Source organism: Rattus rattus, chromosome 2 (genome assembly GCF_011064425.1).
Source record: "Rattus rattus isolate New Zealand chromosome 2, Rrattus_CSIRO_v1, whole genome shotgun sequence".
NCBI classification, from domain to species: domain Eukaryota; kingdom Metazoa; phylum Chordata; class Mammalia; order Rodentia; family Muridae; genus Rattus; species Rattus rattus.
The window spans coordinates 98,366,316-98,382,989 of NC_046155.1; the positions used below are offsets into that span (position 1 = coordinate 98,366,316).

The 16,674-nt window shown below is 43.9% G+C and overlaps 1 protein-coding gene across 2 annotated transcripts in view; it reads right to left on the bottom strand.

Annotated features, from left to right (window-relative positions):
* Positions 1-1,738: 1,738 nt before the first annotated feature.
* Pold3 (DNA polymerase delta 3, accessory subunit) overlaps positions 1,739-16,674 on the bottom strand; it is a 47,610-nt gene continuing 32,674 nt past the window's right edge. Inside the window, exons 9-12 of one of the 2 annotated variants that reach the window (XM_032893032.1) lie at positions 13,745-13,854; positions 10,204-10,307; positions 9,144-9,222; positions 1,739-5,011 (exon numbers count right to left, since the gene is read on the bottom strand). In XM_032893032.1, the coding sequence (XP_032748923.1) occupies positions 4,809-5,011; positions 9,144-9,222; positions 10,204-10,307; positions 13,745-13,854 (496 nt within the window). In that variant the 3' untranslated portion in view covers positions 1,739-4,808. The remainder of the gene's footprint in view (positions 5,012-9,143; positions 9,223-10,203; positions 10,308-13,744; positions 13,855-16,674) is intronic. The other variant, XM_032893033.1, reaches the window with a different exon arrangement.

A 16,674-nucleotide genomic window follows, 5' to 3' on the forward strand; every position in this document is an offset into this window, starting at 1 on the left:
GGTCACAGTTGGCTGCAGTTGAGTTTGAGGCCAGCCTGGGATACAGGAGCCAGTGTCCCAAAAAGTACTCATCTCAGAGTTGTTAAGAGTAAGGGTTAGTTAATATATACAATGCATGCAACAGTGTTAGGCAGATAGTAGGTGCTCAAAATGAGCTCTTTTCTCCTAGTTTTGTGTGTCAAATTATGAAGTGCTGCCCACCCATTATCTTCCTAAGGGTTTGCAGCAATGTAGGTGGCTGTACATTTTGAATGAAGAAGCTGAAGTAGAGGGCAGAACATGGCCTACAGTCAGTGCTGAACAGAGGCCCTTCTGCTTCAAGCTTACATTTCCATCAGAGAACCCTGCTATCCACTGTTGGGACTCCACATAATCAAGTTGAACCTACAGAGAGCCACTGTACAAACTGACTCAAAATAACCCTAGTTTATCTGCTCAAAACTTGTCTGCAACTTTCCAATTTCAGAGTGGACAGGAACTATGTTAAAGATCCCCACTCGTATTTTTCCTTACGTGGACTGGAGTATATGAGTGGTGAATGAAGTTCCAGTGCTGAGAGAACACATGCAATTGGTAACCCTTCCCCAGTGTTTCTAACACTCATCTAAGCATTGTCATTGTTGAACATTGTTATTATAAACTGGTTAGTGTGTGTGTCTTGTCTCTGGCTCTTACAAATGCCAGAGTCTCTTGTCTGGGACCAAGGTGATGATCATTCAACAGCTTGGGGCCTTTGCATTTGAAAGATCCGAAGCAGACATTAAACAAGATGGTTTTTCCATCCTTCGAGCGCAGTCCAGGAAAAGGCGAGCCACATGGAAGAAGAACCCTGAGAAAGCCCAAGAGACCGAAGGAAAAGCTAAAGAAGGGCTAGCCACAGAGAACTCTGAGCCTTAAAAAAGAAGGTGGTGTGAGCCAAGGGGAGGCCTCAAGGAATGAGGAGTCTGGCAAGAGTGAGGGAGAAAAATAAAGGAGGGGAGTGTGGCAACTTAGGCTTGAAATGGAAGGGCAATTCTGGAGTTACGGTGGGTTCTGATCCAATGGAAAATTAGACCAGAAGCCTTACCAAGCTTCTTGCTAAGGAGCCTGGGTGGTCATCTGTGGGTGGCCCACACTTAAGAACACACACAAAAAACTGGACAGAAACACAAGAGGGGAGAAGTGTCATGCAGCAGGGAGTGGCAAGAGTGGATCCTAAATGTAGTTATTTGGGTACAATGTGCCCTTCAGAGAGGGCACGGTGACAGCATGGGCTAATTTACAGAGCCGCCGGGTAATAATTCAGAGAGCAATGCTCCCTTCTCCCAACAAAACGAGGCAGCCCCTGAAGGTTTCATGGTGGTAAAAGCTGCACTGTACAGCATTCTGAGATCCCAGAACCAGTGAAAGGAGAGACAAGTTTACTAAAGTGAGTCTTGACACTGAGTGCGTTTCTGGCAGATCCGTTATTAGACGCTAGTTCTGCCCTGTCCTCGGGAAACGATTTGCTTCCTTATAAGGTTCTTCTCTTCTGCTCTGTGTAACAAAGACCATCTTCTTAAAGGAGCAAGCTAGGAGAACCTGTCCTCCCCATCCCACTCCTTGTGTTTTAAGCTAAGTAGAGATCCCTACCATTGAGAGTGTCAAGGTACTATCAGCTCTTGAAATCCCTCCTTACCTCTTCTGCTACAGAAATGCAATCTGGAGTGGAGTCTAGGGAACAATGCATTGTTTGTAGCAGCTGCAGGAATGAAGCGACTTTGGCTTTGACAAGTCTCTTTAATTTCATTAGCACTTCCCATTACTAGACTTCAGATACAGTGTGCATGTACTGACAGATGTGCTATCACACCATACAGGAGCACAGGACATGCCAGCTGTCACTCATCACAAGGAACTGACTTCTAATGGAATTAAACAAAAACCAAAAAGACCCACTCAATGTTTTCAGCTGGTCTCCATTATCTATGGGCAAATTCCAAACTACTTAGCAGTACCCCAACTTCACATCTCAATGTATTTCCCCATTTTAAAATTCTACAATCTGGGAGCTGGAGACACGGCTCAGTGGTTAAGAGCACTTGCTGCTCTTGCAGAGGGCCAGGGTTCCAGTTCTGGCACCTACACGACGGCTCAGACCTCGGATAGATGCCTTCTGATCTCCAGGATACCAGGAACACACACAATGCACATACATACGTACATGCAGGCAAAACACTCATACACATATGAGACAAACTTTAAATCTATAATCTATTCCTTCACACCCAAAGCCATGCTCTTGGCCTGGAGCATCCTTCTCATTCTTCTTTCTTGGTAAAGTCACACATGTCCTTCAAAGGAGTGTGTGGTTCTCTCCCCCCAGCTGACTTTGAGACCCTCCTCCTTGAAAGCGCTGAAGAACCGACTTACCCACCACTGCAGTTGCTGCCCTGCAACTCCATTTTATAAACTCATGTCCGTGGGATCCTTAATAGTTTCTAATCTGTGTTCTGGTCAGATGCCTGATGTATGTTAGACACAGCAAATGTTTGAATGAACAGCAAACACTGCTATCTATACGCATTTCTCTCAACAAAAAGAAAATTCCACTCTTTAAAACCTGCCATAAGACAGGATAACCATCTTCCCCTTTGGATCAGGTGTAAAGCCAGGAGGCCTCCGAGAGGACATCATTTGGGTTGTATGTGGGGTAGCTGTCTGCACCCACCATCGGGAGAAAGGCAGCACCCAGTGCCCATCACTGTGGACCACATTCAAGCTACAGGTACCAGTTTCACTCCGCATGCTAAGCAGCTCAGATATTTGCCCAATATCATCCAGGCAGCAAGGGACGAAGCCAAACCAATACAGAACCCCAGATCAGGACTAGATTCTCCCCCTAATGAACTGAAAAGTAAAGAGAGGCTCTCCCACAGGACTGAAAAGATGAAGACAGCAAATAACTGGTCCATCTCAGACTACAGGCGCGTGCTTAACAGCACAAACGGAAAACCAGCCTGTTCCTGGGCAGCGTTTAGATAACTGTGCTCCTGCCGCCTGGCTGTCAAGTAATAGACCCATCAGACATTGTTTGGCTCTCGGTTTCAAAACAGCTTCTAGAATTTATTTAACTCCTGAGTAACCCAATAGAGCACTGCACAGACTGGAGAGAAGCCACCACTCAATGCCTGCTTAACTTTGCAGGCAGCTCAGAACCCGGGTGGCACGTTGGGTACAGAAATCGGAGATTTGCATTCTCCCTGTAAAGATACAACTCCAACTTGCACCAATTCAAGTTTGGTTTTATTAGAAATCCCACCATAATTTTTAAAGACTGGATGGTTGCCTTGTAACTTTTCCATTCCCATTTAGAAAGATGACTAGAAGCAATGACAAAAATAACCACTTAAAATAGGGGATTCTTCCCCAGAGTTTCTTGTAAGCTTAAGTCCAGGCATTCCACTCTTCCACTCAGAAAAGAAAAATAAAAGGCTTTGGAGCACACCAACCTTTACTCAGATGGACAAAACATCTGCCTCCGGTTCTCACATTAGACCAGGACGCATCTCCTGAGTGGCTGGTCTCCATCCAGGCCATGCTTGCTAAAGCAGCCAAGTAAATCCCAAGGTCAGTCCCAACCCCAACCTTCAACAGTAGGAACTGCTTACACCTCTTATGACACAAGCCAGGCTTCGGCGGAAGGGTCGGGTCAGACACCCCTCATCTCCCGTGGGTGAATCACAACAGCAGTCAGATCTGTGTTCTCTTCCCTACAGTTCAGTGTGCAAAGCCATTGCCACACAACGTGAACAGGGCTCACCTCCTGCCCGGCCATAATGGAAGGTGACTGAAAGTTATTATTAGGACAAAAGTACAAAAGCAAATGTTTAATTGCTGTTTCTATCTATAACCAGTCATCCCCACCCTCTTCTCTTCCTGGGGAGCCTGTACTGCTGGGCAAATGAAGAACCTGGCAAACCAAGGAGCAACACCTGTGTAGAAAGGTGGGCCTAAGTTCTCCCTTCCTTCCCAGAAAGGGAAACTGACATTTCTGGACTCTGTATTTCCTTGGGAGGGAGAAATTATCTGGTGCTCACCATTTCTTCTTTTAACCTTTCATCAATACAGGTCCCATCTCTAGGGGATCTAGAAGAATAGACCACACATAAGCACCGTGTATCCTGTGTTGACAACGTGACAGCTCTGGCATTGCCCACCATGTGACTTTAGGCCATTTCTGGTGACGCTGGGTACGTTAGCACATCTCTGTCTGTGCTCTTCCCTAACCAGTGAGTGTGAGGGAAGTGTGAGGGAGCTTCCATGATGAAAGGACTGGACAATACACACTGGCCAAGCCTGGAGCCAAGCGTCACTTCCTGCATCAATGGAGATAGAGAATTATAAAATTTTAGCTTCTCATCTGACCAAGACTTAAAAAGATTTACAGGAAACAGTTTTGTTGGGTGAGGGGACAGAAGTATGGTAGTAGGAAGAGAAAAATGAACACATCCAGTAGAATTCATAAAATAAAAACAGTCACAAGTTCACAGAATAGAAGAGGAATATGGCACAGGGCAAGTAGGGCCCAGCAGGTAATTCTTGAATGAATTCTCCTAGGCAGGTCAATGATTGTGCTTTATAAACTTATTACAATGTAACAGCTTTTAAAATATTATTTTGCCTCTTGCTTGCAGGAGACTAAAACAGAAGTGGTACAAGTGTCCACGATGGCAGAGCAGCATTTGGTCCAGGCGAGGCAAGGAGCCAGGCAAACTTACACAGTAAGTGACAATCTATACTTCTTGGTCTTCTCCCTTGACCACCCCAAGTCCTTCCAGAGACAGCATTTACTTTTTCTGGAAGAAGCCAGTAATGGAAACTTGTCTGTTGGCTTTGCCCAGAGCAGCAGCCCCTTTCTTGGGACCCTTCCGTTCTTCTCTGGGCTCCCGTTTCACAGTGGCAGCAGGGGGTCTGTGTGCTGAGGCCATCTTCATCTTCGTCTCCTCCTCACTGTCTGTGCAGGACTCACTCTCATATACTTTCTCAGTCACTGAAATAAAAAAAAAGAAAGGACATAGGTAGACTGAGTCATTTACTATAAATGGTAAGTTGTCCTGCTCTCTTTTTCCTCCTGAAAAAGCACATCTAGACACAGCCAGAAACTAGCCTACAGTCACATGGCTGACTCCTCCAGTGTCCCCCGTCATCAGATGGGCCTTTATCATCTCATTGCCCACATCTGTAACTTGGGTCCTAGTCTACACTAACTTCCTGAGCCCTACATATGAACTGTATCGCAAACACCGACCTCTAAACTCCACGCTCTCACTGGCTTCCTGAGTCCTATTTCCCTGACCTGCACGTTTACCCATTGCTGATTCTGCCTAAGCACTCTCCCGCCATGCACACTTGTAGCTCACTCTACCCTGGTGTTAACCACTGCCCCAAAGGAAAGCCATAGTTTGTTACTCAGTTTTTGAAACCTAATAACTACTACTGAACCCAAGATTTACTACAGCCTAATCATGGTGAAAACGGCCTCAAACAAACCATTCTAGATGATACATTTGAAAGTTTTAATGGACAATGATAAAATAAGAAAAAATGTTACCAGTTTCTTACTCCCTAGCAGCAGCAGGTTTTCCCTCTGCCATTAAACTGGGCTTGCAGAGACGGCTCAGCTGCCCAGAGCACTTGCTACTCCTGCAGAGGACCTGAGCTCAGTGCCCAGGACACACATTACAGTTCACAACTGCCTGAAATGCCAACTCTAGGGAGGTCAAATATGCTCTTGTGATCAATCTCCTTGGGCACTAGGCACGCATGTGGTGCATACACATGCATGCAGTATACACATAAAAAACTAAAACTACTCAAACTCTTCAAAAGGAAACCTGGAAAAGTACTATGCTAGAGGCTAGTCACCTCAGCCCCAGCGTGCGCAGGCAGAAGCAGTGGTTCCAGTCATGTTCTAAGAGATCAGATGGAGAGACTTTCTACTCCACTGCATCACACACCAGCTCCAGGCCACACACAGAGCTACCTCCCTGAGATGAGAACTAAAGCAGCAGCACCATCTTTCCCGGCCTCTCAGGATGCAGCAGGTGATGCAGAAGCAGTGAAGGGAAACATCTCTCCACTAAAAATGTGACTTCATGTGCATAAAAGTGTGTGAAGCAATCAAGTTCAAAGTGAAATTTCCCCATCAAAGAACAGAGATGTTTCACACTCTTATTCATTGATAATTCCTTCTAACAAAAATACACTGAGTAAACTGTTCCAAAGTTACAGGCACAGGGATTCAACTACCTGGGTCCTAAAGCCCGGGCTGTCCCAGTGTGAACATGTCCTGGGTCAGCTGGGGACCTCGTGGGAACACTGCTGGATTCTAGCTCCAAGCTCCGCACTTAGCAACAGGTCTGTGGTAGAACCTGAGAACTTGTTTTATGCACATTCCCAGACACAAACACTGATGGTCTGGGTGACACTTGATGAACCAATGTCCCCCATTCCATTAAAATGGGGAGTGCAGCATATACGGATGCACGGGCAGTCCTTGGCAAGGACGTTCCAGTGTGTGTGAGTGTCCTTTCTTCACAGTGTGCCCTGCTGGAGGGTAAGTGGCTGCCGCCTCTGCAGCACGCCTTTACCTTATGCACCTAATGCAAACGCCAAGTATCCCCCATGGAGGTCTTAGGAATTGTCTTCGCTTTCAAGAACTGAGAACCCAGTCTGCTGTCACAAACTTTAAAAATGTAACTCAGACTGGAGGACTTGGACTCTGGTGATCCGATTAGAAGTGCAGCATCTCAGTCAGTGTGATGCAAGCACCTGACATCTGTATACTTGGAGTCCAGTAAGAGAACCCTGACGAGACCAGCCCAAATTATATGGTTAGACCATGCTTACAAAGGAAGAAAGGAAAAGAAAAGGACAAGAAAAACGCAGAAGAATTCCAATTTTAGTAAGACTTTCAGGTACTTCACGTAGCTAATAATATTAGAGAAATCTGTCAACCTTTTTGCCAAGATACTTGAGACATTTCCATTGAATATCTACAGTCCAGCAAGCACGATCCCAGAACACCTTCCATCTCCAAAATGCACTATGATACTTACAACTCAACTCATGGGACAAAATTACGAGCTGTTATTATTTATTTCTGTCAGGAAGATCTGAAGAGGCTATGGTACATTACTTGGAAAGTTAAAAACCAGCCAGGCCATACCAACCAAATGTCTCAAGCAGCACACTTGGTGTAAATTAAAAGGGGTGTTCCTACAGTTACAGCTTAGCTACTTCAAACTACAGGACAAAGGAGATTTGAACTTCAAAGCACAGCCCCTCTATGTTAGCTGAACCTGTCACTTTCCTTGGCTGCCATTCTAAAAAGCCTGCTGTGTGGACAACATTCCATTTAGTTTCTTTGCTCTTAGAAACCCCTTCCTTGATCAGAAATTCACCCTAACCTAGGTCAGGGCCCAACACCATAGTTGCTGCTATAACCCTCAGGAAAAAAAATCTAGCAAGAGAAGGACAGCCCCTGTGCAGGTCCATCTGCACAGTTGAAGCAGAGTGAAGAAAACACAGCCAAGATTCATTAGGTTGCACTTGGACTAAAATTAAGGGTGCTACGTGAGCAGTTCCCATCACAGCCTCCGAGACTGTCAACAGTCTTGTGTGGAGAAAAGCTCACAAAGAAGCCCATGTTCCATGCCTGCTCAAATGTGAGGGCTCAAAACAAAGCAATAATTAGCCACAGTCTCCTAGTGAACTCTCATAAAGATACCCTTTACTTTCTCCTTTTAGAGTAAGGATGAAAAAAAAAACCAAAAAACAAAAAAACAAAAAAAAAAAAAAAAAAGGGGAATACTGGAAGGGGGGCTTTTTTACCTTTTTAATTAAAAAAAAAATCACACCTCAAATAGATAAAGCATTCTAATTATATAAAATATTAAAAAGCAAAGGAAAAAAAAAAAAAAAAAAAGCCCATAAACACACACCAAAGTTCAGAATGCACAGATTTTCAGGTAAAGTGTCACAAAAAGAGGACCAGCGCATGCTGAGAGTGTTACTCCCAACTGCAGATGGCAGTCACAGTGACAAGCCTGTCAGAAGCATGGGAGATGGGATGACAGGATTGGGCATGCAACCAACACAATGTCTCCACATGCTTTAATGAGCATCCTGTCAAGGAAGAGTTGATTCTTCAGAGCCAATCGATCTTCTAAAGATAGAAAAGAACAACCAAAAAAGACAGGGTAACCTGGTGGTGGTAGCGCAAAACTTTAATCCCAACACTTGGGAGGCAGAGGCAAGTGCATCTCTGAGTTTGAGGCCACCCTAGACTACAGATTGAGTTCCAGGACGGCTAGGGCTACACAATAAAAACCATGTCTCAAAAACCAAACCAAAACAGCAAAAAGATAAGGCATTAGAATCTTCTCTAGGAGATCCACTTCATGGTGGGTGCCATAAGAAAGGAGAAAAAGAGGGGGGCAGCTTTAAAAAAAAAAAAGGAGAAAGAATTATCCCTGCTCCAACAAACCACAGGTTTTACAAGCCTAAATCCATAACTGCTTCCAGATAGGAGAGCTTGGTGTCGGAATCCGATGTCAAGAGGCTCCAAGTGTTGACTCTCAAAAGCCCCACTGAAGACCACTGAATTGTGGAAAGAGCCCGAGCTGGCACAAGGAGGAACACACAGGAAGTAGGGAGATCAAATCATAGGCTCCTAGGATGAATGAGACTGGGCACCGAAGACTTGACTCTCCAGGGTCCAATCATCTGCAGGAAGCTGCCTTTCTACCACTGAAATACTTACCACAATCAGTAGTTAAAAGAATGTTTCTCAGTGTTTGAGACAGTGTTGCTACCTCCTCTGAATCTTCACAAAGACTCCACTGGGAGGCAAAACAGATATTTCTCTTCCATTCCACAGATCAAGAAAATCTCTAGCAGAGATGACATGGCTTCGATGTCACACACTCAGAGCTTTATTTCATGGTTTAGGGCCCACACAAAAGCCCAGTGTTCTGACTTCACTGCAGTGGGCATTGTACTCTGTATTATAAGTGTGGGCCACGGGCCAGAAGCAGCAACTTGAATGACTAGAGAATTCACATCTGGGATAGACTGCTCTGCAGGGGATCCTAGTGCCCTGATTCAAACATCTGTCTTACCCATGCTGCCTTCTTCATCCACAAAGGTTTTAGATTTCAGTACACGCTTTCGTTTTCTTTTGTTTTCTCCACTTGAGCGCTAAAAGAGCAGAGTAACAACATTAAGTTGACCAGTGAAGCTAAGAGAAAAACCACCTCCTAACATGACATTATAATAAAAGGAAGAGAGAGGAACTCTACACAGCCCTGCCACTCTGCCAGAATGGTTACTGTATGCACTGGCATTGTCCCAAAGACAAACAGGTTAAGGACCTTAGTAGAAGAGACAGACAAGGGCAGCATACACTGCTGCGGTAGGCTGTGTAAGGAAAGCTGGGGCAGAGATTTTCTTATGGCTCTGAGTATGCACCCATGGAGAAGACACTTGCTGTGCTCAGCCTTGGCACTGGAACACCATACCCAGCTAGTTTAGCCAGAAGCACACATTACTACTGTCACTTTCCTTTTGTCTCCACTTCTCTTTCATCCCATTCTTTGGCTATGATGTAACAGCATGAGATTTACAGGAGTCTTAACAGAGTAGATTAAGAAAACTAATGGTTACAAAGAAAAGGAGGCTTATCAGCAGACTCTTCTTAGCATTTCACCACCCATACTAACAGACATGGACAAGCCACAGCTAAAGGGCATTCAAAACTGCACGTCACTGTTTGTTGTGGTTTTTCTCATCCAGTCCTTTCCCTGAAGAACAAATCTGAGTTTTATTTTCTTTTATCTTTCATAATTTGCCCTGGTATACGCAGGGCCTCCTTTTGCACAATTCCAACTGCAGCTATGTAGCACAGCAGCCGTATGGTAGTGGTCACAAAATCCCCAACAGCTGCCCACAGCTGCCTGTGAGCCACCTCTGCTGCCTTCCTAAGGCAATGCCCTAAGCCATGGCTCCCTCAGGTGAGAAGAGAGGCGTGTCCATCTGGCCAACCTGAGGAGGAGCATCATGAGATAGAGCCAGCAACAAGCACTGGTGAAACACAGAGAAGGTGACACACAATTCAACATGGTGACTATAGGTTCCTGAGGGAGAAAAGACGCACAGGAGGGAGCACTCTGGTGGGTTTACCTTGACAGGAGGGGGCTCAGTTTTTAGCACAGGATCAGGAGGTGGAGATGCAGGAGGTGGAGATGGTGAGACTGCTTCAAACATCTCAGGAGAGTCTGCGAAGACTGGGAAAGCGGAACAGGCTTAATGAAGGCAAGCTCTAAGGGGCACGCTGCCTTCTCCACTGCATCAGCCTTCACTCACAGTCATCAAAGGGGATTTTATAAGCAGTAATCACGACAACCAAGGACTCCACAGTTACAGACTTAACTTTAAGAAACACATTGATTTTAAAGAATTTCTAAAGTGACAATATCTTAGAGATCATCCTGGCCAAGGTGAAACACAGAGAAAGTGATACACAATTCAACATGGTGACTATAGGTTCCTGAGGGATAAAAGACAACAAGATCAGAGCATGAAATTGGTTGAAAGATACTGATCACTTACCACATGTCTGGAGTTTCACTTTACCCTCACACAGCTAAGAAACAGATCTTACTCCCATAATACAGTTCAATAAACAGAGGTTTCAGGAGATTCCTTCACTTGACAAAGGCTCCTAACAAATTTAAAACCCATCAGTGTGATTCCATAGCCTTCCCTACCCTACCATCCATGTTCTTATCACTCACGACCAGAAGGCAGTGGAGACAGCCTGCTCTACTCAACATGTCACAGCCGCAAAGACGCTGCTGTGGTCTGGCGATGACTTACCCCTAGACTGTCTATGAAAGCTGGTCTCCATGAAGGACCTAACAATGAAACCTGATTAGTAGTCTTTGGGACTATTTCTAGTGACTTCACTGATAAGCCTTGCATGGGCACAAAAAGTTAGGAGAGAAAGAATGCAGTGAAATGGTACCCACAATGGAGCACCATGGGGAGGTATCCACAATGGAGCACCACGGAGAGGAATCTCAGCGTTTCTCAATAAAGAAACAGAGGTATGGTAGAAGGCCGTCAGAGTAGAGGGGATGAGCTTGTCTGAACCTGAGGCCCTGACCAGAGGCCTTGCAATTATACAGTGTAGTGAGCACTCTACACTGAGCTATGTCCCTAACCCTGACCTGCTGCTGAATCACGACAAAGAAATTGCTAGTCGTGGGCCTTGGCAGCTGCTTCGTTTCACCTGTTCCCTGAAACTCTAGGCTACATTCAAATTCTCTGCACAAATCTTGGAACTGAAACTGTCTTCACTGTAGGTCAGTGTTAGAAATCATGATAGTGAAGGGCTCATGGCCAAATGATCTAAAGAGGTGAGGCAGCACAGCCAGAATAAAACAATAAATGAGACACTTCACATATGAAATGGGCTCCCTAACTTTGTAAGCTCAGTAGGGCAAGAGACAGAAATGAAAGAAAAACAGTGCAGTCAGTGTCAGTCTAGCTATGAAGCCAGCTTCAGGAAGCCAGGGCATGATGGGGGCCTAAGAAAGAGAAGTGTCATACCCCAGAACCAAGAACTCAATGTTCGGAAATAATAGCTAATTAGACAACTGGACCTCAGTGGTCGGAGGAAAGTCTAGGCAGCAAGGAAGGCAAAGAAAAGATTTTTAGCACTCAGTGATAAAGCTGGGAGTTTCTGTTCAGTTCCTCAAGAACATGACTTACAAAAGGAAATGGTTCCAATGGCTCCCCCTGGTCCCTCCTAGCATGGCACATAACTGTTTACCTATGTCTCACTTCAAAGAGGCAGGGATGCCAGTTGTTCTGGCACTAACACAGAGCAGCAGTAACTGGGTTTGCTTTAAATGAAGGAGACTAAGCACTTTCTGAATAAAATTAGGGGTGAGGAATATTCAGGTCGAGGGAAGACCACAGGTGCTGCCTTCTTTCCACTCGCCCACCTCCCAAAGAATCGTACAATAATAAATGTCATAACCCCATGGGAGAGAAGAGAACAGAGATAGGGATTTCAACACGTCCTAGCAATGGAAGGCAGACGGGAGAATGCTGACAACAAAAGTCGGTTCCGTGATTCAGACGGGAGGGATTACCATTATAAACTGTTCTATCTGACTTTAAGGGAGGATAAACCAACATTTCCTACTTTATAAACATTAACCACTCATTCTCGTAATAACTCCACAAATCATTATTTGTCTCATGTAACTGAGGTTCAAAGACATTTTTTAAAAACTTGCCCATAGTCAGTCTTTACCATTAAGCCAAGCCTTCTGACTTAACTCATCTTACTGACGTAAATATGCTTTGTACACTAAGTATCTGAAATAGATTTGTAGTCGATGATGAAAACATTCCCGTGGCAAAGCATGAGCTCAGGAAAGCAGCTTTGCTGGGAAACTAGCTTCAGCTGACCAGCAATGTAACCAACCACTTGTTTGTCAAGAGTCCTCTGGCAGAGACTAGAAATTCCAACTCCTGGAAAGCAGTCACCGCTTCCTAGGACTCAATACTTACTGTTACAATACCTATCATTACCTAGGGAACAATGTGCACGCGTGTGTGCTTAACATTCTTCACAAACAACCTGCAAGGACTGAAAACGCTCACAACCTAGCACAGCTATAAAACTATTCCTTCTTAGCAACACAGAGACTAACTAATGTTACTTCTTTCTGGGTCTAGCATATTTCTTTTAAATATGTAGAACTGCTAAAGGTACTCAGGGTGAAGGCCAGGCTTTGCTGAGGTGTGAGAAGCTACTGTGTGTCAAGCGCTGTCCTGGCATTTCTGACCTGTTGTCTTCATGTTCACAAGGAGCTGTAGTTTGTAGTGACATTGTAACTTTGGAGGAGTAAACATGGAAATTAAGTCTCTGCCCAACATTAGAAAACACAGGAAGCAGTGCAGGAAGATTTCAACCCAGGTCTGTGTGTGTGAGACTCTGGTGCTCCTGCTATCACTGCACGCCTGGGGCACATCTGCTAATGCCCAGTCTGAGATGAGAGACCAAGCTATTATAATCAGTGGAACACAAATAAAAAGTTAGAGATCGTATAAAGGTTCGAGCAAATCCTGATGGCTTTTCAGACACAGAAATTTTAGAATAAAACGATTTAGCCAGATGCCAAAATGATCTCTGGCAGAGGAAAGAACCTGAGGGCCTCTGCTCTGTCAGCTGCTGTCACGTGCTGCTCACCGACATCACGTTTCTTTGCACTCTTTCCCTACTGAGTACTGCACACACTCCTAACAGCCTGCAGGTATTACCACTCTGTGGCTACCATCGTCCACAGGACCTTGACTCAGAGCTGGCACTTTCAGTGACACTAGACCATCCAGTTTAGTAGCTCCGTGAGAGCAAGAAGTGTATGCACATGTTCATGTGTGTGCAAGTGTGCATGCGATTCTACAATATGCACATTAAGAGCCAAAGGAACACCAGCCTTAAAGAGAAAAGAAAGCTCTTAGTATGTGCAACAGCATTCACAAGTTACCAAAGTTACCAAATGATTACTATTCTGATCAAAAGACCGATGTAGATTTCAGTGAGAAATACTCTGCTTTCATTAGAGTCCACAGTAAGTGACGCTTTAGGTCCCTGAGCATGAACCAAGAGATGATCCCCCTAACAAAAATTATTAGCAATATTTACCTTCATCTTCACTGCTATCGGACTGAGGAAGCTTGATCCTTCTCCTCTTCTTCTTCAGGTTTTCGGTTTCCTTTGCTTCCTCATCAGATAAGTCTACTCGCCTGCCCCTGCTGCCATCCAGGGATAAATGAAGCCCGTTACACAGAGCGCACATTTCAGTATGTGTATGTTCCTATGCAGCTTCTTTTAGAGCTCACAGTCTTAATTCCAGAGGGTGGAAATAACAAACAAGAAAAGATTTAACTCTTTTTTTGTTTATTTGACATAGGATTGCTTTTTGTTTGTTTGTTTTTCTGAGATAAGCATTCTCTGTGTAGCCCTGGCTATCCTGGAACTTACTCTGTAGACCAGGCTGGCCTCCAACTCAAAGCTCTACCTGCCTCTGCTTTGAGTGCTGAGATTAAAGGGCTGACACAACACTATGTAGTGCTGGCTGTCCTGGAACTCAATGTATAGACCAGGCTAGTCTTGAACTTACAGAAATACTCCTACCTCTGCCTCCTGAATGGTTAACCACCATGCCCAGTGAGATTGGTTCTCTGGGGATATATACGGTTATAACTATAACTACATCACTTTATAGGTGGCCAGAATAAAAGGTTTCCCCAGTTCTCCATAGGCCATTTTTTATCTAGAGTCCTCTAGATGGCCCCCAAACCCTGCTAACTGGCCTTTTAGTTTTTTAACACACAATTAATAAGCAGCTAATCAGCTATAATACAAAGACCAGGAAGGAAATACTGTTCTCAAGAAGCTCTGGCAGGCCATGTCCATAATTTCCACAGAGAGGCTTCTAAGACTAAGGCCAACCTGGGTCTCGCAGTGAAACCTTGCTTCAAAAGAGGAGCCTGCTCTGGCCAAGTGCACTAGCTACTATAGGACATGATAAAACTTAATGGACAAATAGCTGTGGGACACGACTGTTAAACGCTAGTAGACATTCAACAGGTAGGAAGGGAAGATAAGTATTCTACAGTGAAAGAACAGTGTGAACAAAGGCACAGACAAGACCATAAAGTCATCCTAATGATGTAATAAAAACCTAGACTCTGTCTTGACATTTTTCAGCTTTTCTGTCTGCTTTCTCCATTACAGCTTTCACTTAATCTATAAATAATTAGGGGCCTATTGTGTGTTACAGTCATGTAGATATGTAAGCCAGGGTCTTTTTGTCATTGAATACCTGTCTTATTTCATTTTGAACATCATTTTTTTCCTACTTCAACTAGAAAAAAATAAAATAAACACAACATAAGCCAAAAGAAATAAACATATTAGTGGAAAGCAATGAAATAGAGAAGAAAGAAAAATTTAAAAGCCTAAAGTTGTTCTGTTAAGGAGAAAAGATTAATAAGCCTTTTACAAAAGAAGGAAAACATGTACTTCCAAGTAAGAACTAGAGAATAAAGGAATCTGTAGTCTTAACTATACAGTCTATAAATACTCCAAAAACAAGACTGCATTGTGAACAACTTTAGTAAGTTCAAGCACTTAGAGGAAATAAATTCCTTTAAAAGCACAACTTACTCAAAACCAAAAAGAACTAGAAAATCTGAATAACACTAAAGAAGCTCTCACACACAAAAATAAAAATCCTTCCTATAAAGAAAACCCAGGCCCATATTCACTGATAGATTTATCATATATTTAAATGTACTGGAAATACATCTACATAGGGCCAGAGATGGCTCAGCAGGTCAAGGTGCTTAGTGCCAAATCTAGTAAACTATGTTCTATCCCAGGCCCACCTGGCGGAAACTGACTCCCTCGAGAATGCCCTCTGTGCCATGGTGTGTACATACCCCCGCCCCAGACATGTAAAAATAGAAAATAAAGTTCACAAAGTCTTTTGGAAAATGGGAAACTCCTCTTAATTTATGAAGTTAACACAAGTCTGATACTAAAGCTAGCCAATTACCAGCAAACAGATGACATAAAATAGATATTTGAGGATATAGGTATCCTCAAAAATACAGAAACAACCCTCCCTCTAGAGTTACATCAACTGATCTAGCCGTGTCTAAAATAAATATGACCAGGGAGCTAATGCTAAGAATGCAAGGCTGGTTTAACATTTTCACGTAAATCAGTATAATCTACCACATTAGCAGAGAAAGTGTATGAGCCACCTTAGTAAAAGCAGAAAGCGGGTGTAAAATATAAAATCAATGAGTAAAAGCCTCTCAGCAAACCTGGAATAGAAAAGAGAAGAAGCCTTAACCTGGTAAAGGACACCTACTACTAAAAACCTACACTTGACTTGCTGTTCAACAGGGAAATACTGAGTAGATGCCTGGTAACAGCCTCTAACAGTCAGTGTTGTGATCATGGCTGGGGACATTTTAGTCCACATATATCATGTGTTCCTGGGAGGTAAGGCCCACTGGACAGAGCCTTACCCCTCTGAAATGTCACTATTTTGTTGCTCCAACTTTACCACAAAAGTTGGTTCTTTGTGGGCCTATCAGTGCTGACAGTGTCCTTTAGAATTTCTTTCAACAGACTAATTCCTACCAGCTATGAGGTAGTGTCTCAAACTCCTGGATCCATTTTTAACAGCTTGTGTGCTTTTTATTTTCTTTTCTAATTACATTTTACCACTTGAAAAATAAACTCATTGATATAAAAAGAAAACAAAGAACTTCTTCTCTTAAACTGGACTGGAAACAGTAACTTCTCACTGGGTAATTTGATGTGAAACACGAGCACACACACACACACACACACACACACACACACACACACACAGAGGCACACTTACACAGTGTCTACACACACACACACACACACACACACACACACACACACACACACACAGAGGCACACACACACGCATGCACACTTACACAGTGTCTACACGTTTAACCTGAAGTCTGGAGGCAAAGGCAATCCCTTTGCATCAATAGGGACAAATGCAGCCCTGGATCCTA